We start from the raw sequence: 26,942 nt of genomic DNA on the forward strand, positions 1-26,942 counted from the left end.
GTTTCTGAGCCCTTCCCTCCGGCCCGCTTCCTCTTCGGGGCGGGCTGGGGTGTGGATTGGGGGCGTGGGAACCTGGGGTTGGCGGGTGGAAATCTGGGGTTGGGGTGAAGGAGAGGAGAGGAGGCAGGAGGCAGGAGGCTCCCACAGACTGCCTCGTCTCAGCTGTCCTGTAGAGAAGCTTTCCACGTGCAATCCTTCAGCTGCCCCGGCTACCTGAGGACAGCCCGAAATCCACACTCGCCCAGGCGTCCCCCACTGCCGCCCCTGCCCCTCGGGCGGCCGGTGGTTCCCTCGGGTCCTCCTTCCTGCCTCTCCGAGGTCTCCCCGCCCCCGCCCCGCCCCGCAGGCTGCGGTCCCTTTAAAGGCGCGCCGGTCTGGGGCCGCCCCGCTCTCGAGGCGGACTCGGGAGGAACGCCAGAGCGGAGAGCCGCCGCGGCCAGCCCGGCATGGCCATGGCGTCCCCGGCCATCGGGCAGCGCCCGTACCGGCTGCTCTTGGAGCCAGAACCGCCGCGCTATCTGCAGAGCCTGAGCGGCCCCGAGCCGCCGCCCCCGGGCCACTCCTCGCGCCGCTGCGCCCCCGCGCCCCTCTCCACTGCGCCCGGGGCGCACGAGAGACGCGGTTCCCGGAGGGCCGCCCGGGGGGACCCGGAGCCCCAGCCCCGGGCCTCCCGACACGCTCGCCCTCTCCGGCCTGGTCTGCAGCAGAGACTGCGGCGGCGGCCTGGCGCGCCCCGGCCCCGCGACGTGCGCAGCATCTTCGAGCAGCCGCAGGATCCCCGCGTTCCGGCGGAGAGAGGCGAGGGCCACTGCTTCGCGGAACTGGCGCTGCGGGGCGGCCGCGGCTGGTGTGACCTGTGCGGGCGAGAGGTGTGGCGGCGGGCGCTGCGCTGCGCTAGTAAGTGTGAGGGTCCGGGCGGGGCGGTGGGGGGGGCGCGGCGCGGGAAGACCGCAGTCCGCCCGCGAGCCGCTGCGACCGAGCCGGCTGGGGCGAGCCGAGAGGGGGCGCTGCCCTCTCCGGCCCCAGGGGAGACCTGGGTTCTCACCGAGGGAGGTAGCCCCTGGACGGAGTCTGCACCTTAGTGCCTGTCCGGTGTGTTCCGGTGCCTTATGCGGTCTTTAACAAACGCCTCTTCCTCTGACAGGTGCGCACCTCGCCCCTCTCCAGAGCAGCTAGTACACACACAGACACACATGCATACACACACATGCACACACGCACAGAGGCTGGGGTTGATGCCTCATGCTACCACATCAATCCCTTGTCTCCAGTGCCCTCTCTTGCTTTTTTTGTAGCTTCTTGAGAGTGGGTCGTGAGGCCATTCTTGAGATGACCATTTGGCCCGTGCTCATTAGGGTAATGGCAGATGACTGTCTGCATGCCTGTGGTACACCCTTCCTCCAGGGTGACCGGTGGGGACAGGGAAGAGACCTGGTTGGGCTTTGGATGGACAGGGGCCATGAGGCTTGAGAAGAGCGTGAAGTGACCCTGGATCCGTGCCGTCTCCCGCCTTCCACCTCTGGCCCCTCAGACCTTTGCCCTCTGCTCTGATGTTTGGCTGGGCCCTGCTTCCTCCTCTTCCTCTTACTGGCTACTGCGCCAGGCATCAGGCTGAGAATTACCCAACTACCTGCCCTGTCTCACCCTCCCCCGGGCTGTCAGGTTCCTAGCTGCCTCCTCTGAGCCAGAACCTTCTCAAAGCCTGACTGTAAAACACTGGACATCCACTGTATAGATTTTCTGAGCACATGTGCGGTCTTCTTGGGGGTTTGTTATTTTTCTCTTCCAGCAGTTAGGTGTGTATGTTTCTTCAGTGGTGTTTCTTTTCTTCGTTTCCTATTAGATTTATCTAGAAAAATAGATTTCTTCTTTTCCTATTCCCCACCCCACATTTGCTGTTGCCCTGTTTGGCAGACGATACCCACACCCATGTGCGTATGTGTCTATATAGATAGTTTAAATATCTGAAGCACAAAGTGCAGACAATGGTACAACCTCTAGAGAGCATCTCTGGAAATGGCTCGGGGTTGCATCTTTCAGCCAAGCCTCTTCCCCCATGACAGCAGCCCCGTCTCCCGTCCAGCTGCAGCATTGAGCAGCAGCAGCTATTACACCCTCATCAGGAGAGCCTGACCTTGCCTCCGCAGTCCCCAGCCAAGGCTGTGCAGTGTGCTTCCCACTGCAGCTGGCTTCAGGGAAGCAGAGCTCAGACTCTCAGCCAGGATCGAGCAGAAGAGGAGTGTGGGAGGGGGAGTGGGTTCTGCTCCTGACACCATCAGAACTCAGTTCAGGTGCTAATTAATAAGGAAAGGGCAGTAGACACAGAAATGTGAGGTGGGCGGAGGGCTGCTGCCCCTTGGCAAATCTCCCTGACCTTCAGAATCAAATGCAACTTTCCCCCAGATGTGTTTGCAGCTTTTGCCCTCTCAAGGGCCCTAGGGTACTTTACTGCCTCCCAACAGTAACATACAGAGGTGGTATCTTCGTTGTAATGGGTTTTAATGTGCTGGAATCCTAGGAAAGCCGCTTCGTTGGAATTCTAGTTTGTATTAGGACATTGAGGACTTCCAGGTGGTCCAGTGGTCAGGACTCCGTGCTTCCACTGCAGGGTTTGATCCCTCATCGGGAAACTTAATATATTGCATGCTGTGCAGCATGGCAAAAACAGAGTTTAAAAGCAAGAGTGAAAAAGACACTGGAGGACTGTATCAATTGTTGAACATTTGGCATGTAGTTTTATGACTTGCAGGGTAATGGTGTCTGTGTGTTTATTTGTGTATATGCATGATACTTCATGATTAAATGAATTTATGCAGGGCTTCCCTTGTGGCTCAGCTGGTAAAGAATCTGCCTGCAATGCGGTAGACCTGGGTTTGATCTCTGGGTTGGAAAGATCCCCTGGAGAAGGGAAAGGCTACCCACTCCAGTATTCTGGCCTGGAGAATCCCATGGGGTCTCAAAGAGTCTGACACGACCGAGCGACTCTCACATTCATACTTTCACATTAGACAGTTGCTTGTGAAAGGAAGCCCCAGGTGAACAGGCGTGTCCTCTGATTTCTGTGTGACGTGGTAGCCCCCATCTAGGTGGGTTAGTACCAACCAGGGATGTCTGAACACCAGAAAGGAAGCAGAGTTGGAATAAGGGGCTACAGAGTGGAGCCTCTGTTTGTCATTATTAATGTTTAACTGATTGTGGACTTGTAGCTGGATGGAAACAGTTGAGAAATGTTCTGATGGCTGGCAGGTAGAGACACAGCAGGCCAAACTCACCAATCATCTTTCTTTCAACTTATGTTCTAATTTCATCGTGGGGTGGGTTTGTTTTATCTTTGTTTTAAAAAGCAAGGGTCAGAAGCACGACTTTTGAAAGCAGTGCTCTGCGGTGCCTCAGAAGACAGCCTGGAGCCAGCAGGCCTGGTCTGAATCCTGATTCTGCCGATCAGTGTCTGTGTGACCCTGGGAGCCATGTGTTCCACTTCCGTGTTTTAAAGAATTGAGGTGATAGCATTACCTTCTCAGTTGTGTTCATGTGAGAATTCAATGAATTAATATATGGAAAAGGCTTAGAACAGCACCTGGTAGAAGGCAATATAAATGTTTAGGGCCATATGAATGTTATTATTATCCCCTCCCATCCAGCGGCTGTAACAATTTGCCTGGGCTCCGGACACTTCTTAGAATCACCTTTCCAAACAGTGAGAGCAGTTTTCCAACTCTGCTTGGCTGCTGAGCTGAGTGGGACAGAGGGTGTCCCGCGCGTCCCAGGCGGGGCAGGGCAGGGCGCTAACCACAGCGCCACTCCTGCCTGCTGTGAGCCTCCCACAGCGTGTCAGTGGCCTCGAGGTCGTCAGGACCCTGGCAGCTTGAATTTGTACCACTCGTCCCCAGCATAAAGCACAGTCTCATGGCTGATAAAGGCGGTCGCCTGTTTTTACTATTAAATCTCCCAGCTCTTGGAAACATGCGGAGGGACAGCGGGTATGTAAATGACATCTGTCTCAGCAGGAGGTTGACAATGGGTGGGAGCTGTGTTGGCAAAATGGGCTTTTAATAAGGGAAGCTTTTAGAAAACTGTCTTCCCACTGCCTTTTCAGTGAAAATTCCTCTATCTCAAGCTTATCCCTACTTCAAGGACTGTAATGGATCTCTGGTTAATGCTGGGTTTGCCAACAGGAGACGTTCAAAGTTGATATTCATTTCTAGGATTAAAGAACTCATGTTTATTAGATAGAGAAGGAAATCTGGTGGGGTTTGGGAGGGGGAGAGAGAGGTAGATTATACGAAGTCATGGCGGGGTCGGGGGCTGGGCAGTGGCTGTGGTGAGAATCTGTTTCCAGCATTCCAAGAGAGAATGGTCAATAACACACAATCCTTGGAACTGTCACAGACTGCCCTTTGCCTTTATTCTCAGGGAATGTTCCTTACAGGTTGTGGACCCTTTCTTCTACAGAAGGAACACGGAGTTAACCTTTCATCTTGTTTTGGTGGATGCATTAGCCATCTTGGAGTAGGAAATGGTCTGGAAAATGGGAAAAGCTAAGTCCAGCTCAACACTGAGAGAGGGACAGTTGGACATGCCTTGCACATTACTAGTGGAGCGGGGCCTCTCTGGAGGGGTGTGTTCAGAGCTGTAAAGGGTTACGTGGTTGGGGTTACAGGGTGAAGGGGGCCCTGGGGCTCACCATCCTGACCTCCCCCTCCTGTGGGAGACCTGTATTATGGTGGGAGTGTGAGGTGTTTGCCGTGGAGCCTGCTGGCATGGGAACAGGGGCCTCCTGGTGAGAGCCCCTTGTCGAGCCTTGTAGCTCTGTCTCGTCCCAGCATCAGTGGTCGGGCTTAACCCGCCTCTCTGCACAGACTGGACCCCCGTGTGACAGCCACAGAGTCCTACAGACCCAGCCCCTCTCTTGGTTCTTTGCAGAAGAGGTTACTTGGACGTGGACACTGAGTCTCTCTGTGGCAGACGCAGGAACCGGGGCACTTGGAACGTGTTTTATTTGTCTAGGACACCTGGTCACACTGGAGCTTGTGGCTTAAAGTGTTTTCATTAATTCAGGCCCAGGCTTGGCCTTGGAGGTTAGGAAAATTAAGCCCTAAAATGGACATTTCGTTGTTAGAGAGAGAGAGTGGAATCCCCCACCTCCCTCTCCTCCCCTGCCTCTGGCTCTGATTGGGGTTTTTTCTTGGGGAGAGTCCTGGTGGAGGGCTGGGGGAGATGGGAGGACAGAGGAGGGGCTGGAACGCTTTGAGAGAGGCCATTTGAGGCCCCCAAGCTGCTGTTCTCCGTTCTTTCTCCTCCCTGCTTCCTGTATTTTCACAAGATGAAAGTGAAAGGATTAAATGTGGGTTTAATTTTTTCCCCCTATCCATCAGAGCATAAAATTTTCTGATTATGGAGTAAGAGGGGCTTGAATCCCAGGTACAGTCAAAAATGATTAATGCCACTTGTCTGCCAGCCTAATTAGACTTGGTAATGAACGTGTGTGTTCTCCTGCTGATCCTGCAGAGTTATTAGGGGGAAGTGAATTGACATCTCCCCTTAGCTATGTGGGCTTGATCCGGGATCCTCTCTCTTCTCCCCAGAGTTTACCAGTGAATTCAGCCAGTGCCAAGCCTGGCAGATAGGCCTTGCGGGGCAGGGGAAAGACAGCCCCCGGCCCTGCCTGGCTGCTGAGGGGGACTCTGTAGCCCCGGGAAGCTGGCTGCAGCCCCTGGTGACGGGAGCTAGGGGCTCAGAGAGTGGCTGAGACTCAGGGCAGGCCCGGCACGGCTCTAAGAATGATACATGCTGGAGGAGTTCTTCATGGGTCCACAGGGCCTTTCCTCTGAGGAGCCTACAGCCTTTGCCTGCTGCTTCCACATTCATCCCAGAGCAGATTCACGAGGTCAGGATGCAGGGAGGCTTCTGCTGGGGTCTCAGATGGAAAGAAGGAGGCGCCCGTCCATCTGGTAGGGGCAGGGAAGCTTAGCGCCTCACGCTGGGCAAACCTGACCTGCCCCGAAGGTGGCCTGCACCAGCTCAGGCTGTCACACCATTTCCTGCCTTTGGTCCACACCCAGCATCTGGGGGACCTCTGGTCGCTGCCCACGGGGGCATCCCAGCCCTTGCCTCCCCAGTGGTCTCCCGCGGGGCACTCCCGATCCCCACCCCTCAGCCCGCAGTCGGCCTCACCCCGCCCGCCGCCCCTGGGGCCCGGTCGTTCTCCCCTGGCTGGGTCAGGCAGTGCTGCAGGCAGCTGACGCTGGCAAGGCCGGCCCTGACCCGGGAGATGGCTGTGCCTTTAGTCACTTTCGGTTTTTCTCCAGGAGTTTTGGCAGCTTCTCCGTACATGTTCGGGGCCAGATCTCAGGGCTGGGAGGGGCGCTGGGCCGGTTTTCGGGCTTTCGGGGGATGAGGTGATGACGGCAGGCTCAGTCCCCTGGTGGAAAAGTGAAAGTGAAGTCGCTCAGTCGTGTCTGACTCTTTGCGACCCCGAGTAAAAATCGGCACTGGGGAGGACTCACAGGAGTGCTCCCCCAAGGTCAGCGCCGTCTTGACCTGGGCCCGGAAGGTGATCCTGGGTGTTCTTGAAGGCCCCCACGCACCCTGCCGATGTGGGCAGCGCCTGGCAGAGTCTGGGCGCCCTCCGCTGTGGGGTGTTGGCCACCGTGGCCGGCAGGTTCACGCAGGGCCTGTTGGAGCCTGCCTGTGGTTCCTGGCTCGGAGAGCATTCTTGAGAGATGTACCCACAGGGAAAGCTGTGAGGCTGGGCTCTCGCTTGCCTTGTTTGGAGAGGAAGGGGGAAGAGCGGCAGGGTCTGTCCTGGCACGGCAGCCCCGTGCCCAGCCTCCTGGCGGAGAGCACTCTGTCCTATGAGCCCTGACTGCTGTAGCGCCCCCCGATGTTCTTCAGGGTTTTCTGGCTCACCCCTGTTCCCCTGGCCTCATCGAGGGCATCGCAGGGTGCGGGGGGGCACGAACAGACGTCGTCGAGGGCTGGGAAGAGGGGTGGTTGGAGAAGTTCAAGCAGCTCCCGTGTGTCACTGGGCGGGCGGGCAGGCAGGCAGCCGGGTATGTCTCTCGCCTGTGACCACGGTGAGGCTGGGTCGTGTTTACTGATCAGTGGAGGGCCTGCAGGCAGCCTTCTGCTCCCCTCCCTGTTACTTGAACAAACATTTCCAGGGCGGAGCAGATCTTACTCAGACGTCTGCAGTGGCTGTTGGCTTAGGGCTGCTAAAACATGAAAACTTGGCTTTTGTGTACCTTTCATGAATCAAACCACAGGTTCGCAAAAGTCAGGCCTGAAAGAACAGTGATATTCTTTGCCCATTTTGTTTTTTTTTTTTTAATCCTTTTATGTTTTGTTTCTCCCAGATGCCGGATCTGGGAAAGAATCATCATATTTGCTGAAGATGCAAATTGGTATTCTGTGAGTCTACAAAGAGGGGATAGTCACGTGAAACAGGAAAGTACTGAGGATGGCCAAGGAACTGTGGGGGCAGAGATCAGTTTTATCTCAGAGACAACTTGGCCGCATCTAAAGGGTTTTCTTGCCTACTGGCTCTCCTGGGCCCAGCAGCATCCTTGAGAGGCAGGCGGGACTGGTTGGATCATGGTCATCTCACAGACCAGGAGACCCAGCATCCAGAGAGTCAACGGCTGCTCTGATGACCCAGAGGGTTAGCAGCAAAACCAGTACCATAGCCCAACAGAGGCAGCATCTTGCCCTGTGAGCTAATGTCGCTGAACGTGCCAGTTAATGGAGCTTCCTCATTCACCTGCCAACACATGCTGAAATGTCCATAAAAAGGGACAGAGAAGGGTGAGCCAAGGGCTGGGTAAGCCCTGTCCAAGCTGGAGGATCGGTCGGGTCCTGGACAACTGAGAGCTGGCAGCCCTTCAGCCTGTTCTCAGGCTTTGGTTTCTAAACAGATTTTCAGCATGCGTAAATCATGAGGTCCTGAAACAAAAGGTGAAGTTTTTCTTCAACCTCAAGATAAAAGGAACAAGTGTGTTAGGAACACTCACTGGTGTTAGGTGCGTGTAGGGGGGTGGGTGTGGAAATGTAGGTCGGAGATCTTTTCCTGGAACAAACAAGATCCTCCTTGCTGTGACCCAGGGTCAGAGTTCATGACACAGGACTGACTATGAACCAAAGAGAAATTAGGTTGTGTCTCAGAAGAAGAGTTGGATTGGGACTGGAAAATAAACTGAGTTTTGTATCGTGGGCTTCCTCCCTGTCCCGGGCAATGGTGTGGCTGAGCTGGGGACAGTAAAGAGCCCCCCTCTTCCACCCCAACTCTGACGGTGTGTCTCCAGGTCAGGCTCATATTTGGGTGTCATCACTTACTTTCCTTGCTGACTTGGAGGAAGCTGTTTTTTCCATCTAAGTTAAATGGAAGCTGGAGGCTTTGTGGTTTCTGTTGAAACAATTATGTCCTTTCTGCAACTGAGGAAAGTATTAAAAATCCGAAGAAAACTCAGAGATGCCTTATTATTCAAATGGAACAAAAGATTCCAGCTGTAACTTGAGAGTTTTTAGAAAAAAGAGCTTGAGCATACAGTATGTAAATATCTCTTCTAGTGATGAGAGTTTTTAAACGCAATCTGGAAGGACCTTTTTATAAATAGGGTATTTCAAGGTGAGAATTTATTGCAACCCCAGGACACAGGATGGTGAAAGCTGTTCCTTCAAATTGTGTTGGCCTTGGCTGGACTCTTCAGCATGGTCAGAGGGTCAATGCTTAGATGTTAGGGCAGCAAGAGGTCATTGTGTTCCTCCTAAAATATCCCTACAGTAGAAAACCTATCCAAGTTTTCAAAAGATCAGGAGTGAGGATTCCAGAACCTTCCAAAGCCCTGTCTGGCTGCTCAGCCAGTTCTTTCCTGCTGTCTTCCCCAATGACTTAACCTGTCCACAAAACATCTCTGTGATGAGGAAAAGGGGAAGTGAGACCAGGGCCTCAAGCCCATGTGGGGCATTCGGGAGGGATTTTCCCCCATGACAGATGACTCACGATTTAAAATTCCCCCAGCATGTGCCTATCCTCTTCTCCGAGCATGAGAGTGGGAAGGCCACCCTGTCTGTCCTCAGCCAGGCAGGGAAGCCTGGGTCCTTGTGAAGATCTTAGGTCCCAGCTGGGCCAGGAACCTGGGCTCCGGACCTCGCATGGTGAGCTGGTGTCATCTCAGGACCTGGACTCACTTGTGAGTCTTGTCTGTGCAGAGCTGCTGGGTAAACTTGTTGTTTGGTTGCTATCACGTCCGACTCTTTGGCAGCCCCCGGACTGTAGCCCACCAGGTTCCTCTGTCCATGGAATTCTCCCGGCAGGAATACTGGAGAGGGTTGCCATGCCCTCCTCCAGGGGATCTTCCCGACCCAGGGATCAAACCCAGGTCTCCTGTACTGGCGGATGGATTCCTCACCACTGAGCCCCCAGGGCAGCTGCTGAGTAACCGAGAGGATCACAAAACAAGCAGCCCAGTCCCCCACGAGGAAGCATTAGGGAGAAAGAACCAGTGTCCCAGCCTGAGGAAGGGGGCCTTGGGGACATCTCTGTATTAAATAGATGACTCATGACCTGTGTGTTTACTGTTCCTACACCAAGTACTGAGGGCCTCAGCAGGGAGGGGCGGTCTAGCTGGGTCCTCCTGGCCAGAGCTCCTGTGAGGGGGCGGGTGGTCAGGGGGGCGATTTGGAAGGTCAGGTTTGTCTACTATTTTCTCCTCTCCGTGGCCGGAGGACCTTGCCTCTGGGATGCGATGCCGCTCAGCGGTCCCTGTGGCCTGGGGAAGAACCACAGTGTAAAGGGTGGGAGCAGGCTGGCGGTTGCACGGGGGCCCACGGAACTCAGCTGAACTTGTGGACGTTCCCTTTCTGGACTCGGCCCGCAGAGGTACAAGTGCAGCTTCCTTGGTCCTCTGGGGTCGCTCTGCTCTGGCTGAAGGACAGCGCCCCCTCCGTGTGAAGCAGGACCCTCCCGGCAGTTGGCGGGTGAGTTCTGGAGTCTCTGGGCCAGGCGGGAGCAGGCCCTGGTCTTCCTAGAAGGTTCTGCCGTCTGCCCACTGCTAATTGCCCACCTCGCCCAGGTGACAGCCCTTCTGGGGACCTCCGCCCTGGGACTCGGGGGTTCTGCGAGTCATGTTGCGGGGACACCCTGTGAACCCCACGTTAGGGCAAGAGAAGGACAGCTCTGCCTCTCCACGCGTGTGTGCACGCCTACTCAGTCATGTCCAGCTCTGACCCCATGGACTGCAGCCCGCCAGGCCCCTCTGTCCATGGGATTCTCCAGGCAAGAATTCTGGAGTGGGTTGCCATGTCCTCCTCCAGGGTATCTTCCCCACCCAGGGATCGAATCCGAGTCTCTTACATCTCCTGCATTGGCAGACAGGTTCTTTACCACTAGCACCGCCTGGGAAGCCCTCTGCCTCCTCATGGGAGACTCTGTTCTCTTTCTCCCTCCGATTCCTGTCACCTCTGCTCTGCTCGGGTATTTGCTGTCAGATAAGTGGTCTGACCCTCTTAAGGCAACACCGCTTCCTAGGGGCCCTGGCAGCTGAGAGCTCTTCCCCCACGCCCGGCTGAGCCTGGGAGGATGTGAATTAGCCGGTTGTCCCCTAGGAACCTGTGCAGTTGGTAAAGCATTATTAATCCGACATCCCCAAAGAGATCCATTAACGAGCTCCTGGGCTGTGCACCCCCGTGAGGTAACCGATCACTTCTGTCATCTGCTGAAACTTTGGAGATGTTGATTTCTCAGACTCCCAGGCGCTCCTGAGAAGCGAGGCCCAGGGCGGGCCCTTTCTGCAGCCTGTTTGGGGGCATGTTTATCTTATCAAGCTAAAAGCCCCAGGAATAGAAAGTTTTCCGCTTGGGGGAGGTGGAGGGGATGGGACCTCAGCTGGGAAGAAGGCATCCGTCCGGCTGGGCTGGTGCTGGCCCGGGGTCCCCGGTGCCCTGGCCTGCCTTCAGAGGAGCAGGGAGGCTGGGCTGAGTGCAGCAAAGCCTGGCTCGCACAAGGCCTGGAGTCCTCCTGGGCCAGCGGCTCCCGCTTCGTCGCCCTGTGCCTGACGCCAGGCCTGGAGAGAAGCTAGTGATCCCCCGCAGCCCAGCGGGATGACGGAGGGCCGGGTGGAGGAGGCGGCCTCTGCCTGCTTCGGAACCATCACCTCCCGACTCCAGCGCCTCTTCCACAGGCTTCCCAAGGGCCACTGGGGGTCCCTAAAGCCCCAGGCCCTCCCAGGGCTCCGCCCCGATGCCCGGCTGGCTCGAGGTAGGTCTGGGTCACTCCAGCTGGGGGTGTTCAGGGGTGGGGGTCCAGGCTAGTGGCCTTCTCCGGGGGGAAGGCCATGAGGGAGCCCCTGGCCGCCTGGTATTACATGCTGAGCTCAGCACCCCTCCCTGTCCCTCCTGACTCCCCAGGACCAACGCTCTGCCAACCTGCCGGCGGGACTTCAGGAGCCCAACCCGGCTGTGGGTTGTAGCAGCTTTTCCTTGACTGAGCACGAGAGCCAAGCAGTCACCCCAGTCCAGTCCCTGAGTGGGTGGGATGCAGACGGGCATCCTGAGTGACCCCTCTTTTCCATTTCTGGGCATCCAGTGGCTCCCAGGGGCATCACACCTTGCCAAGCTGCTGAGTCAGCCTTCTCAGGCCCCCAGGGCAGTGAAATGTCCTCGCCAAGGCTTCTCACCTGCATGGTTAGTGGGGGTGTCTGTTGGGGGCTGGACAGGAGCCCCAGCCCTGCTGTGACTGGGCTGCAGCCGCCTCCTGCAGCACGAACTGGGGTGAGCGCAGTCCTCGCGGGGGAAGGGTAACGGGACAGAGTGGGTGAGTGGAAGACGAGAAGGAGAGACTAGCGATCCAAAGTATCACGGGACTTGAGATCATCGACTGCCTTTTTATTCAAACAAAGGAGGCAAGGGGCAAAACAAGCTGGTGGCCGACCCAGGACTGGGAGTGCGCACCTGCCTTCCAGTCTAGCCTTCTTCCTGGTGGAGCAGACTGGTTACTCTATCTTGCATTTCTGCAGCTCTCTTCTGCGAAAGATCCAAGGGGTTTGTGTTTATCTGGGTTTTTAATTTGTTTGTTTTGAATATCATTTATTCCGTCCAGACCTCTATATGGTGAGGGTGGGAATGCGGTGATCCTGCCTCACAGATGAGATGGCCCTCAGAAGTCAGGGCCCTGGCCGAGGGTCAGAGCCACGCGGTCAGGCCACAAACCCCTCCCTGACGGGCTCTGCTCATCTTCCTGGCCTCTAGCGGCCTCTCTTCAATGGCTGGATTTTTGGCACCCGTAAGCTTTCCCGTTTGTCTCCATGCTGTTCTCTCACACATTCAGGTCCAGGTAGGCATCTGGGCCTTAGCGACAGAACTAAACTGAAAGGTCATCTCTGAGCTCAATTTGTGAAAGCCTTTAGAAGATCGTATGATCTTAACTCTGGAAAATCTGATTTTCCTGATTACGGTTTTATGGCTTAAAAAGTGAGAATTTTAATTCCCTATATCTTAATCCCTATTTGGAGACAAATACTGTTCAGCCAGTCTAAACAATCTATCCTCAGCAATAGCCTGACACACACCGTGACCCTCACAGAGAGGATGGCTGAAGACCGAGTTCCTCAATTTAAATGTCCAGTCGCATCTTCCCGTCCACCCCCTTCCCTCCACCCCCCCCTTAAGAATTATTCAGCAGAGCATTTCCTTGCTCCTTTGCTCTTCAGCCCGAAGAGTTATAGATTTAATGGGATCAATCAGGCCTGGAGTGGCGAGCACTGAGGTCAGGGCAGATACAGCCGACTTGTGTCAGCATTTGGTTAGATTGACTGGAAGGGGAGGGGCGGGCGGGAAGTGCAGAGACGGCGGGGTGGTGGGCTGCGGACGCGGGCTGCAGCTCTGTGAGCGACCTGTCACGTAGCGTTTAAGGGAAGGGGCTTGGAGCCAGGCCAGCTTCTTTGTAACCTTATTGAAGTACAGGTGATTTACAATGTTGTGTTTAATTTCTGCTGTTCAGCAAAGCGACTCAATTATACACACACACATATATGTATATGTTATTTTCCGTTACAGTTTATCGCAGGATAGTGAGTACAGTTCCCAGTGCTATACGGTAGGACCTTGTTTATCCACCGTGTGCATAACAGTTTGTACCTGCTTACCCCAGACTTTCATCCATCCTTCCCTCCCAGACCATTCCTCCCCTTTGGGAAGCACAAGCCTGTCCTCTATATTTGTATGTCTGTTTCTGTCTCATAGGTATATTAGTTTGTGTCATGTTTTAGATTCCACATATAAATGATATCATATGGTAACTGTCTTTCTCTGACATACTTTGATTAGTACAATGTGATAATCTCTAGATCTATTCATGAGGCAGGCCCAGTTGAGTCTGGACCTTGGAGGCCAAGTGGGAGGGTCTTCCTTGTACAGATTAACCTCTCTGAGCCTCAGCATTAAGTGGAGTCAAGAATCCCCACCTCTGGCTGGTGTTGTGTGGGTTAAACATGACCTCAGCAGAAACCAGTTGACATGATGCTGGTCACACAGCAGGCCCCTCACTGGCAGCTGCTCCCAGAAAGACTTTTGGCAGTGCCTCACCCTGGCTCATCTGTACCAGCCCCCACCACACTATCTGCCCTTCATCCTACCTGGGCCAAGGTGGGCCGCTCACATCTCAGTGAAAGAGATAGGGTTTGAAGATTTGCCAGGCAGAAGTAGAGAACGGCCATGAAACTCTTAAACACCTTCTCTGGAAAAATTCCGATCATTGAATTTATCATGCCACTTAATTAACAGACAGGGCTGGATTAGCCCACCAGGCATCCTTGGAAGTGGAGCAAGCGTGTTGCCAAGGCCCAAGTCGTAGATCACCGTAAGAGGCTGCTCGGGGGTTCATGGGACGCAGGCCCGGCTCTCTCCAGAAGTCTCCGGTGGTCCTGGCTACAGGGACATAGCTGCAAAGGAGGCATTGTGTGTCTCCTGCGGAGAGGGCCTCAGGCGCCATCTATTTACTTTTCTCCTCCTGCAAAAGTCTCCTTTCACCCAGCTGGTCGCTGTTCGGTTGGTGACCGGCACTCTGAAGTCAGATGCCATCAGAGCACGTGTGGAAACACCAGTCGGCTGCAGCAGGCTGGCTGTCCCGTAAGGCTGAGCCTCTGCTCCTGGCCTCCTGTGACCTCCCGGCGCTCGGAGCAGGCATGCCTGTGTGCACACACCTGCGCATGTTTTCACACATCACACCTGTTGAAGCTTCACTCCCCTCCCTGTGGCCTGCCGAGGCCTAGGCATGGCTTCTCGCAAAGCTCTTTGGCTGTCCTTATCTCTGGGGTCTGTGGAACACTACCAAAAATATACTCAAGCTTAGCAAGAGGCGAGGTGGCCTTTTGCCCCTTCTCAAAGGTGGTATCTGTTTTAAAAACAAAAGCAAAAAACCAAAAGACCTCTCAAACTCCTCCCTGTCACCTCTGCTCCTGGCTGCTGGGCCCACGCCCTTTCTCTCCCAGCTGCCCGGGCTCCTCCACGTGTCCCAGGGATGGGGCGGGGGGCCCTGAGCCCTGGAGGGGGGACCCCACCTGCTTTGTCTCTCCTACACCCAGAGCGGAGTGACACATGCCTGGAGGAAGCAGAGGCCCCTTCTGAGCTGCCCAGAGCTGCGGCGGCATAGGCAGCTCCACACTGGCTTTAGTTTTCATGGCCTTGTTGCTGTTTCTTAAATCACCTTAAACCCAACTATCCACAGTGGTATTTTTATTTATTTTTTTTTTGTTTTTGTTTTTCAGGTTTAAATTTATTGACATAAAATTATTCATAGTGCTTAAGTCTTCCTCTTCTTGAATTCACTTCATATTATTTGCAACTTTTTGATCCTTGGCCTTTTTTGCCAAAGCAACAACTAGCTTTTGTTTTGTTGATGGTCTGTATTTTGTTTATTATTGTTCTTTCCTTTACTTTCTGTAGATTTCCTTAGTACTCCGTTTTTGTAATGTTTTAAATTGAATATTTGCCTCACTTAATTCATTGTTTTTTAGTATACATTTAAATATTTATACTGAAGTCTATAATTTTCCCCTGAGAAAATAGCCATAGCTTTAACCAAAGGTTTGATAGGTCCTATTTTTCTTGTCATTTCTAAATGTTTCACAATTTCCATTATGATTTCTTTGGCCCATTAATTATTTCACTGTGTATTTTAAATTTTTCACACACTCATTTTAGGTGCTACATTCTTATTTATATTTTAGTTAATTACTTTTTAACCAAATAGGTTGATATATTTCATAATGATTCATCTTCGCTTTATCAAAGAATATGTTTTTTCATAATTTGTACATACTATAGATTTTTAAAAGAATGTGTATTTTCTAACAGTTGTGTTTAATGTTTAGTAGTATTTAGTTATGTCCATTAGACAAGCTTATTAATTGTATCCAAACCTTCTTTCCTTTGTTATTTTATCTATACAGTACCTTCTTAGAGGCTACAGTTAATGTCCTCTGTGATTGTGAGTTTGTGACATTTTATTCTGTCAATGTGTGCTTTATATGTTTTGAGTCTTTTTTGCTTGTTCATTCAGGTTCAGCATTTCATCTTCTTGGTGAATTCAGTGTATTGTATGTCCTTATGTAAAAACTTCATCTATAATCATGATTTTTTGCTGTAAAGTTTATTTTTTTTCATATTCTTATAACTGTATCAGCTTTTTTGGTTGGTAATTAATTGCATGGTGTACCTTATTCTCAGCCCATTGCTTTTATATTTCTTTGTTGTTGTATTTTAGTAGGTCTCATAAATAAATACCAGTAGATTTTAGTTGTTTTTTGTAGATGATTTTAAAATAAGTTAATTGCTGAAACATCTAGGTTTTATTTCTACACTATATTTCATGTTGTTTTACCCTTGGTGGTGGTGGTGGTAGTTTAGCTTCTAAGTCCTGTCCAACTCTTGCGACTCCGTGGACTGTAGCCGCCAGGCTCCTCTGTCCATGAGATTCTCCAGGCAGGAACAGTGGAGTGGGTTGCCATTGCCTTCTCCACACACAATGGTATTTTTATAAAAAATGTTATTGGAGGGCGGTTGGTTTACAGTATTGTGTTAGTTTCTGTTGAAAAGCACAGTGAATCAGTTATACATGCATCCACTCCACTCTTTAAATTTTCTCCCATATAGATCATTACAGAGCATTGAGAAGAGTTCTCTGTGCTAATCAGTAGGTCCTTATTAATTATGTATTTTAAATACATTTTATTTATTTATCTGGCTCCACTGAGTCTTAGCTGTGGCATGCGGGATCTAGCTCCTCCCCCAGGGATCGAACCCGGGGCGCCCTGCACTCGGAGCGTGGAGTCTTAGCCACTGGACCACTAGGGAGGTCCCAGCCCTCTCTTACATACAGTGGTCTGTACACGCCAATCCCAGACCCGATTTATCCCTCCTGCCCCACCCCTGGCTTCCTCCTTGGTAACATGTTTGTTTTCTACATCTGTGACTCTCTGTTTTGTAAACAGGTTCATTTGTACCATTTTTAGATTCTACCTATAGGTGATATCATATGATATTTCTCTTTTTCTGACTTATTTCATTCAGTATGACAATCTCTAGATCCATCCCTGTTGCTATAAATTACATTATTTTGTTCTTTCCTATTGCTGTCTACAGTGTTTTTAAAGAAAAATTTTAAGTGCTTTGGAAATAAGATTTATCTTTTCCTATGATAATAATCAAAACAGGATTTTAATACCTGTATTAAAAATATACGTGTATGTATTCAAAGTTTTATATATATATATATATATACTCCTTTTATATCCTTATATGTGTATATATATACTTTTCTTTTACACAAGTTTGTGGATAAAACCAGCTGTCCTCTGTAACGATACTTCACCTTGGAGGCCCCCAGTAAATACATGTTGAATGGATGCATGCGTGCACACATGGACTAGTAATTAGGTAGATGTAGGAAGATAGGAGACATACTTGTCATAAAAAGGTTTAACTCTGTCTCTCAGAGTAGGTGTGTCCTGATGGGCGTGTGTACTTTAATTGTCACGGATCAAAAATTGTGTCGTAAAAAAAAAAATTGTGCTGTGTCTTTGCACTTCTGTCTGCATGGCCACACCCTGAATACAACTTGGACCTGTTTGGATGTGGTGTCAGATGGTCCAGATGACAAGCCTCCTACAGATGTGTGAAAAATGAGGTTCATTTGGCTTTCCCACCTCGTGTCATTTACTTGTATGTTTTACCAAAGCCTGTGGCCTCCTGCAGTTATTAGCCAAGGGAGGATTTTCAGAGATGCTCTGTGACATTGTACTGAGGGCCTGCAAACTCACCTGCCTCTGTCTTCTCTCCCCGCATTTCCTCCTGGTCATCCTTTTCGTGCGTAAGACCCCAATACCACAGCGTTAGAAGTCCAACAAAGCAGGGCACATCTCTTTAAGATGCTTGAAGCATCATTGGCAAACATAATGCATATAAAATATCATACCACCCTGGTGGCTTAGATGGTAAAGCGTCTGCCTACAGTGCGGGAGACTCAGGTTTGATCCCTGGGTTGGGAAGATCCCCTGGAGAAGGAAATGTCAACCCACTCCAGTATTCTTGCCTGGAAAATCCCATGGTCAGAGAAGCATGATAGGCTACAGTCCATGGGGTTGCAAAGAGTCGGACATGACCGAGCAACCAAAAATTTCAGTCAACCGAAAGATTGATTAAAAATAGTTTTGCTGTTGTAAAAAGACTGGATCAGTTTAAAGGTGGAGTTAATTTTAGATAACTGTGTGATCATTATGACAGAATGTAAGTTTTGTAAGCATTGGAAGTGTAAATAATGTGATATAGTGAAAATCAGGGGATGGGGACAGAGTTGACAGGAGGGAGAGTTCTAGCACAGTCCTGGCAGGGAGTGAGTTAACGCGATCTAAACATGGAGCGTGAGTTGGTAAAAGTGGATTCAACCCTATTAAACTTGTCTGTAATTTTGCATATACACACCCACACAGGGCTTCCCAAGTGGCACTAGTGGTGAAGTACCCTCCTGCCGATGCAGGAGATGTGAGAGATGCAGGTTCGATCCGTGGGTTGGTAAGATCCCCTGGCTACCTGCTCCGGTGTTCTTGCCTGGAGGATCCCACGGACAGTGGAGCCTGGAGGGCTGCAGCCCATGGGGTGGCAAGGCGTCAGACATGACTGAAGTGACGCAGCGTGGACACACACGTGCACACATCCACAGAAGGCAGGATGGAACGCTTCAGGGCACAGCACCCCCAAAGAGCTAAGTGGCATGAAGCAGGCCACACAGGCGGGTGCCGCGGGTCAGGTCCCAGCCCCTGCTTCGCCAGCCCGGGGCGGGCACTGCCCGACCCCCCTCGCTCCTGCACCTTCCATCTGAACTCGCCGTGGACCGTCCTGCCCGCACCCCCTCCACGGGCCCCCCTGGAACACGCCCACCCAACGCACTTGGCCTGGTCTGGCCACAGTTCTCGCCCTTTGTTGGTGCTTTCAGCCTAGGGAGGTGTGGTTGTTGCAGACAGATGAATAAGGGGCCCGCCCAAGAGGAACACCCACCCACACCCACCCACGGGGGACGGGATCGTGCCTCTGCAGGCCGGCCTGGGTGCCACGCTGGGGAAGAGGGTGCAGGGGACACGCCGGGCCTGCCTGGAGCTGTGACCACCGAGAAGCCAGGCTCAGGGAATGAGCGGCTGCCCCGTTAGACCCAGGGACCAGGGCCCCGGGGAAGCACTGTAAACGTCTGCTTTGGCTCCTGAGCGACAACTCAGTGGAATGTGTTGCCTTTCCCTTCAGTACAAAAGGGCGGCTTGAGAGTGCACACGTCACCCTCCCGCCCTGCCGCACGCGCCCTTGATGCGTCCCTTGGCAGGAGGGGGTGGCCCAGGGTCTTGAGGTGGCCTCGTGTCCTCAACTCATCCCAGGCTCCTCACATCACCCCCAGCACCTTCGCTCCCTTGACCTGCCTAACCTGGGGCCCTGCTTTCCACAAAGCCTGCTCATCCCAATTCCCATTTTACGTGGGGACTCAACATCCAATCCAGACTTGAGCGTGTTCAGTAGCATTCCCTCACGGCTCTTTGACAATATCCCAGTGCGGCCAGCCCCCTGCATCTCCTGTCTGTGGGAGGGCTGGCATCTCTGACCCAGGACACAGGCCTGGCTTCCAGGCCAAGCCTACCACGACACCGCCCTCCCTTTTGGCTTCCTGGCTTGCATTCCAACACAGTCTGTAGGGGTGTGTGTGTGTGTGTGTGTGTGTGTGTGTGTGTGTGTGTGTGTAGCTGGGGCTGTGTGGTGTGAGAAGGCAGCTGTGTGTCTCCAGGCCCTCCAGGCTGGGGCCGGGGGTGCTGGGTGCCCTCAGCGGTGGCCTGTCCTCTGGAACAAGGAACTGCATTGTATGGCCTTGAGGGGGCTGAGGCTCTGGTTTCTTCCTGGAAACGTGAAGATGCAGACGTCCTGAGCTGGAGCCCTGACCCCCGGCCAGCCTCACGAGACATTCAACCAGGAGTATGAAAAATGTGGAGACTGTTGATTCTGGCACTGGCCCTCAACCACCAAGGCTGACAGATCCATCTGCCTCTCTCCCTCCCCTCTGTTCCTCAGTACCCATCCTCTCCCGACTCTGCCTCACCCCCTGGGCTGGAGGGAGGTGGGGCAGGTAGGAGGAACTTAAGGGACAGGAGAGTTGCATGATTTGTCTTACTTAATACGTTGGAAGAGGACCCCAAACTGAGAGATTTGAGGGCTGGCAACCTGCCTGCCCGTGCAGGAGACATAGATGTGGGTTCGATCCCTGGGTTGGGACGATCCGCTGGAGGAGGGCATGGCAACCCACTCCAGTTTGCTTGCCTGGAAATCCCAGGGACAGAGGAGCCTGATGGGCTACAGTCCATAGGATTACAGAGTCAGATGCAACTGAAGCAACTTAGCAGGCTGGTATGCACGCACATACATCATGCACTGCGTCAACAGGAACCCTGGTTCCCAGACTCAGGCGTCCCGGTGTTGAAGGTGACAGCTGCCGTCTGTTGGGCGTCTGCTCTGTGAGGGCACTGGGGGGTGCTCTACACACTCTCATTTTGGCAACAAAGCTGCTGGCACGGAGGATATCATTACTTCCATTGTGCAGATGAGGAAACTGTGGCATCTCATAACCAATGAGAAGCAGAGCGTGCGCTCAGACCCTGATCTGTGTGGCTCTGGAGGCCAGATTGTGTGCACTTCAAAACTGATTGAGTGGTTTGCTCTTCTCACCCTTTCTCAAGGACCTCTATCATGCACATTGAACAGTGTCCTTCAAGGGGCTTGCCTGAGGATGTCTGACTTACAGCTGCCGCGTGGGTGCACTTTGGTGCTCCGGGCGTGTGCCCACTGCCGGCCGCTCTTCTGCCGTCCTCATCTTGGCCCGCGATGCGGCAGTTGGCTCTGTCTGGGTGTCACAGGGGGCAGAGCTGCCGAGCCTGGGACTCTGAGCGGGGAAGGCCGACAGTCCACTCCTCGTGGGGCTTGACCTTGACTGAAGAGCTGGCCTCTCTGGTACTCAGCGAGGAGCTCAGTGCCAGGATTTCTGGCTATTGCCCCAGTAGCTCCTAATCTCCCAGGGATGAAGGGACTGTGGATGCAGAAGCAGGCCAGAGCAGGCTCTCCCAGGCCAAGGGGCCTGGCTGGGCTGGGCTCCAGCCATGCAGTGGCCTTCCCAGGACAAGGCAGAGGCCTTGGAGAGGGGTGTTATTGCTGCTACCCGCCAGGGCAGAGGAAGAAGCACCCCGCGCCCACATTACTGGGCCCATGCTCCCTTCTGGCCTTGGGTCAGCCTAACCCCCCATCTGATGAAGCCCATCCCTGGTGTCAAGCAGTGCGGAGTAGGGAGGACCAATAGCAAGTGCAGGGGACAGTTTACCAGAAAGTAGGGCTACTGAAAAGCAGCAAGGTGTGATGGATTTCCACCCCCAATTCTGCCACTCACTAGCCATGAGCGTCTTAAGAAGTCTCTTCACCCCTCCGAGCCTCAGTTTCCTCTTCTCTAAAATAGGAGTATGTGTGTTAGTTGCTCAGTCGTGTCCAACTCTCTGCAACCCCATAGACTGTAGCCCACCAGGCACCCCTGTCCATGGGATTCTCCAGGCAAGAACACTGGAGTGGTTGCCATTTCCTTCTCCAAAAGGAACCATAGAAAGAAAGAAAGTGAAGTTGCTCAGTTGTGTCTGACTCTTTGAGACCCCATGGACTGTAGCCTACCAGGCTCCTGCATCCGTGGAATTCTCCAGGCAGGAACACTGGAGTGGGTTGCCATTTCCTTCACCACTAAAACAGGAGTAGAACAGTGGGACTGGAAACTTCTGTCCACCTGGAAACCGGCATGCAGATGTTTGCAGCAACTTTACCCATGCCTCCAGCACTTGGAGGCAACCAAGATGTCCTTCATAGATGAATGCCTAAAGAAACTGCAGTCCATCCAGACAATGGATTAACATCAGAATTTAAAAGAGATGAAAAGGCATGGAGGTATCTTAAATGCATATTGCTCAGTGAAAGAAGCCGGTCTGAAAAGGCTATGGGGTGTGTGTGACATTCTGGAAAAGACAAGATGACGGAGGCAGTAAAAACAAATGAGTGGTTGCCGAGGATTAGTGAGGAGGAAGGGATGGATAGGCAGAGCCCAGAGATACTTAGGGCGGTGAAACCGTGCTGTGAGACCCTGCATTTGTCCAGACCCTCTGGAGGCTCAGCTCCGGGAGCAGACCCTGGCCTGAGTGATGCACTCGGGGTGACAGAGCCCGCTCAGCAGGGCTCGGCAGCTTGACCAGGGTGCCACTCGGCCGGGGGGTGCTGGGGACGGGAGGCTGTGCGTGTCTGGGGGCAGCAGGTGCTCGGGAACTCTCTGTATGCTTCCGCTCAATTTCGCTGTGAACCTAAAACAGCTCTGAAGAGTAAAGTCTGATAGGGGTAGAAACACATCACGCATGCGCAGTATTGATAATATGGAAGGATGCATAGACGTGTCTGGCACATTGGAGGTGGTGAATAATGGTAGCTGCTCTCATCACGGTGTGGGTCCAGGATTTTTCTTTGTTCATTTTTTGGTGGTATTTTTTCCATTAGTAAAGAATATAGATTCAGTTTAAAAAATTCAAAAACAAAATTTAGGAACTATAAAGAGGAAAAACACTTGAAATCTCATTACTCAGAGCAAACATATCACCTTCCCGATTTCTCTCTGTGCATAATATATATGTAGGTATGTGTGTTTTTATATAACCAGGACCATAAAACAGGACCTTTTTCTCTTTCAGTGATATACTTGTGGACCTCTTTCCAAACTGATCAGTATGAATCTACATCATCTTATGTAATGCCTAAATAGTATTTCATTTTAAAATGTACCTGTAACTGGCCCCCTATAGATGGATGTGGGGTATTTCTAGTATTTTGTTGCCATGAACAACTGTGTGGTGAACCTTTTTATGGAGACATATTTAGAGACAGATGAAGACATATTCCTGCAGGAAACATAGCACCAAGAAGGCAAGAACCTTCTCATGTGCCCACATCTTCTTTAATACTAAGAGTTATCAATCTTGGTTAGCAACTTTCTCTTCTGAAACTAAAGCAAGATTTTAGAAGTTCACATATTGGAGGGGCTGGGGTCAATAACCTCCGATATGCAGATGACACCACCCTTATGGCAGAAAGTGAGGAGGAACTAAAAAGCCTCTTGATGAAAGTGAAAGAGGAAAGTGAAAAAGTTGGCTTAAAACTTAACATTCAGAAAACTAAGATCATGGCATCTGGTCCCATCACTTCATGGGAAATAGATGGGGAGACAGTGAAAACAGTGTCAGACTTTATTTTGGGGGCTCCAAAATCACTGCAGATGGTGATTGCAGCCATGAAATTAAAAGACACTTACTCCTTGGAAGGAAAGTTATGACCAACCTAGATAGCATATTAAAAAGCAGAGACATTACTTTGCCAACAAAGGTCTGTCTAGTCAAGGCTATGGTTTTTCCAGTGGTCATGTATGGATGAGAGTTGGACTATAAAGAAAGCTGAGCGCCGAAAAATTGATGCTTTTGAACTGTGGTGTTGGAGAAGACTCTTGTGAGTCCCTTGGACTGCAAGGAGATCCAACCAGTCCACCCTAAAAGAGATCAGTCCTGGGTGTTCATTGGAAGGACTGATGCTGAGGCTGAAACTCCAATACTCTGGCTACTTGATGGCAAGAGCTGACTCATTGGAAAAGACCCTGATGCTGGGAGGGATTGGGGGCAGGAGGAGAAGGGGACGACAGAGGATGAGATGGCTGGATGGCATCACCGACTCGATGGGCATGAGTTTGAGTAAACTCCGGGAGTGGGTGATGGACAGGGAGGCCTTACGTGCTGCGGTTCATGGGGTCGCAAAGAGTCAGACACGACTGAGCAACTGAACTGGACTGGCTGGGCAGGATGCAGGGAGGAGAGACAGCCCAGGCGGGGGACGGTGCCCCCCCGAGGGGGGGAGTGTTGCCCCCCCAGGCCCCGTGCACAGCTGGTGCCCCACCTGTGCGGGGGCTTGAGGCTGGGGGCCCCCCCTGCTCAGCCTGGGGAGGGGGCGCAGCGGGGGTCTGAGGGACTTCCCGGGTGTCTCCATGGTAAGGAACCTGCCTGCCGGTGCAGGAGGTGTGGGCTCAGTCCCCGGGTCGGGAAGATCCCCTGGAGGAGGAAATGGCAGCCCACTCCAGCATTCTTGCCTGGCAACTCCATGGACAGAGGAGCCTGGCGGGTCAGGAAGAGGCACGCAGGTGCACGTGAGAGGATGCGTCCGGGCCTTTGTGTCAGGACGCGGTGGGTCTGGGGGGAGGTCAGTGATGCTGATGCCAGGAACACAGACGGGCTTCCGGGATGAGGACGCCAGGGGCCGCCGTGACCGCTGGGGAGGCCGACTTGGGTTTTAGCCGCTTAATAAAAAGAGTTAATATTTATCGATCTCTTAGTTTGCATCGGGTGCTGTGTTATGCTTTACATGATTACCTCACTTAATGCTCTCAGCAGCTCTGTTAAGCAGGTACTTACCCCGAGTCCACCCTCTTTCCATTTCCCCGTAGCACAGGGCGGGTCCCACGGAGAACGGGGGAAGTGGTTAGTTTGTTCCGAGGCTGACCTTGTCCAGGAAGGCCCGGGGTACCCAGCGGACGGACTCGGAGCTCCTGGACTCAGAGGCTTCCCCGCGGGCCTCAGAAGTGGCTCTGGTCACAGGGTGAGAAGCTGCTCTTCACCGACCTGGGAGTGACCGCCGGGAGGCCTGTGGGTGCACTATACCCAGGCTCTGAGTCCTGGGAGCCTGCCCGCTCTCACCCCACATCCGGCTCCGGGGAGGGAGAGTGAAGCAGACCTCTCCTCCTCTCTCTCTCTTGAGATCTTGCATACAAGCCTGGGGTGAAAGGGCCTGAAGGGTTCCTTATCAACAGAATGCATCTGGTTGAGAAAAATTAGCCTTTTTGTAGGCCTGTGTGCCTCTGTGTGTGTGTGTGTGTGTGTGTGTGCATTTGGCAACTGGGGTCAGGCAAGAACTAACTTTGGCAGCCCTGGGGACTAAAGGGAGGTTTGTAGCTTTTGCATCTTGGAAAACAATCTCCAAAATGTTCCAGGAGGAGTTCACCTCCTCTGGGCTAAAGTGGAAGAAAGATGCATCTTGGGATTAGCTTGCCATGGCCTCTGGACCTGACCCACTTGCTGGGGACAGCGCCTTTGGTGTGACCTTCAGGGACCCAGAAGGCCAGGAGCAGGGCCGGTGGAGGTGGCGGAGGTCCTGGCCTTGGCTCAGCTCTCCACCTCCTCCTTCCTCTGCCAGGCTGCCGCTGACCTCTGGGGTCTGTGAGGAACCCCCTCTGTTTGCAACTGAGGGCTCTGGGTTCTTAATACTGCCCAGGGTTTGTGTTATGGGTTGAATTATACCCCCCACGCCTAGAAACAGGAAGATCCCCTGGAGGAGGGCATGGCAGCCCACTCCCTGTTGTTGCCTGGAGAATCCCATGGACAGAGGAGCCTGGAGGGCTACAGTCCTTGGGGTCGCAGAGTCGGACACGACCGAGCGACTCGGCACAGTGCAGGAAGAGGTCACGCTCCAGCAGGAGGTCCCCTAACCCAGGGCGACTGGCGTCCCGTGAGGGTGACCGGGTGCAGACACGGCGCCCAGGGCCAGCGGGCCCTCGGGGCCTGTCCTGTGCTATGGGGAAACGGAAAGAGGCTGGACTCAGAGATGGAGGCAGAGAGTGCAGTCCTGCTGCCATAGGCCAAGGGACACCGGAGATCTTGCCAGCACACTTCCAGAAGCCGGGAAAAGACAAGGAGGGGTCCTCCCGCAGTCTTCAGGAGGAGTGTGATCCTCCTGACAACTTGATTTCAGACTTCTAGCCTCTAAGCCACCTGGTTGGTGGTGCTTTGTTAGAGCAGCAAGGAATCCAGCGCGGCCTGGGTCTGAGGGTGCCCCAGGAGCCCTTCTCCATCGGGACACACGGGTCCCTCCTTGAAGATGCGCCCCCCTGGGGGTGCATCTCCATCTTTCCTTCTGTCTCGGGGGAAAGATGGTCCATTAGGGCTGAAGCGCCGGGTCCCGGTGGAGCACGGCCCTGCCTTTGCACACTCGTGACTGTCCGCTCTCAGAGCTCCGGGGGCCTGCCGGCTGCTGGCTGTGGCTGGCGGGGTCCGCTTCTGGTGCAGAGAAGGGCCTGAGGAGTCAGACTTCATCTCTGCTGGTCTCAAAGCCCCAGGCTTAGCGTTTCCAGGGGCCAGGCAATATCAAGACGTGCTTTGGTGGTTTTGCTCCGGTCTGTGATTACACGGTCTGATGGTATAGACTCATTGGTGCTAAAGTGTGCTTTTTATAAAATCCCAAACCACTCCTCCTGGACTCTTCTGTTCCCTGGCTCCGTCCAGCTCAGCATCAGACCCATAAGAAAAAAAAAAAAATCTTCGCATGGTTTTAGTGCTCTTTTCAGAGCGTGTGTGCGTTTGTGTCAGTGAGACAGACAGACAGACGTGGAGAGAGTGAGGTGTGCAGTTGGACAGAGCGCCCGCGTTGGCAGGGCACAGTTGAAAGAGGAGACTGCAGGGCGGCGTCCTCTGTCCAAATGCTCTCGCCTTTGGGAGCCAGGGGCAGCCCTCCCTTGGGGCAGAGCTGGCGGGCCCCCACCGGCTGGCAGCCCTGGAGCGTCCTTCACGCCCTGAGCCCGCCGGGAGCCTCACAGGTGTGTCCCAGGAGCGGAGCCCGGAGCAAGGCCTCTCTGTGTGGGCTCTGGCCTCGGGGCTCCCTTATCGAAGCCCTGGCGTTTCTGGGCTCTGCGGGCAGTGGAGACTCGGCCTGCGCACCCTCCCCCCTGCCTTCCACCCTGCTGGGGGTGAGGTCATCCTCACTGGGCAGGAATCCTCTGGGGGCCCAGGAATGCATGGGGCGCTGGGAGGGGTGTGGTGCGTGGCTCTGAGCGGGCCCCACGCAGCCCCTGAACAGGCGAGACAGTTTCCCTGGAGCAGGGCCGGGAAGGCCTGGGTGGGCTCTGAAGGAGGAGGGGCCGCAGTGGGCCTCACCGCAGTGGGCCAGGCTGCAGGCGTGGGCGAGGCGAGCAGCAGGGCTCCTGAGCGCCATCCTGGAGGATGCTCAGGACTTCAGAGTGCGGAGTCAGAAGGCGGCAGGGTTCTGGAATTCCCAGGTGCTGCGCTGTGGCATCCACAGCAAAATCTGCACAAGGAGGGTGGTCCCTGTGCTCATCTTTGGGGGCAGAAGAGAAGGTGGTGGCTGAAAAGAGTGGTGGTCTCACTCCGAAACCCCCCCCCGCCCCGAGAGCCTGGGGAAAAGGGGAGACCCACCTCCACCACCAGCCCCAGGCACGGGGCTTCAGCAGCTTTAAGAAGATGGACCAAGGACTCCCCTGGGGGCCCAGCAGTTAGTCCTCCTTGCAGTGGGTTCAACCC

The 26,942-nt window shown here is 53.4% G+C and overlaps 1 protein-coding gene across 1 annotated transcript in view; it reads left to right on the forward strand.

Annotated features, from left to right (window-relative positions):
* The first annotated feature begins 409 nt into the window (after positions 1 to 409).
* RASSF5 (Ras association domain family member 5) overlaps positions 410 to 26,942 on the forward strand; it is a 74,399-nt gene continuing 47,866 nt past the window's right edge. The window contains exon 1 of the mRNA XM_061159947.1: positions 410 to 897. Coding sequence (XP_061015930.1) covers positions 447 to 897 — 451 coding nt within the window. The 5' untranslated portion in view covers positions 410 to 446. The remainder of the gene's footprint in view (positions 898 to 26,942) is intronic.

The sequence above is a fragment of the Dama dama genome, chromosome 14 (genome assembly GCF_033118175.1).
Source record: "Dama dama isolate Ldn47 chromosome 14, ASM3311817v1, whole genome shotgun sequence".
NCBI lineage: Eukaryota > Metazoa > Chordata > Mammalia > Artiodactyla > Cervidae > Dama > Dama dama.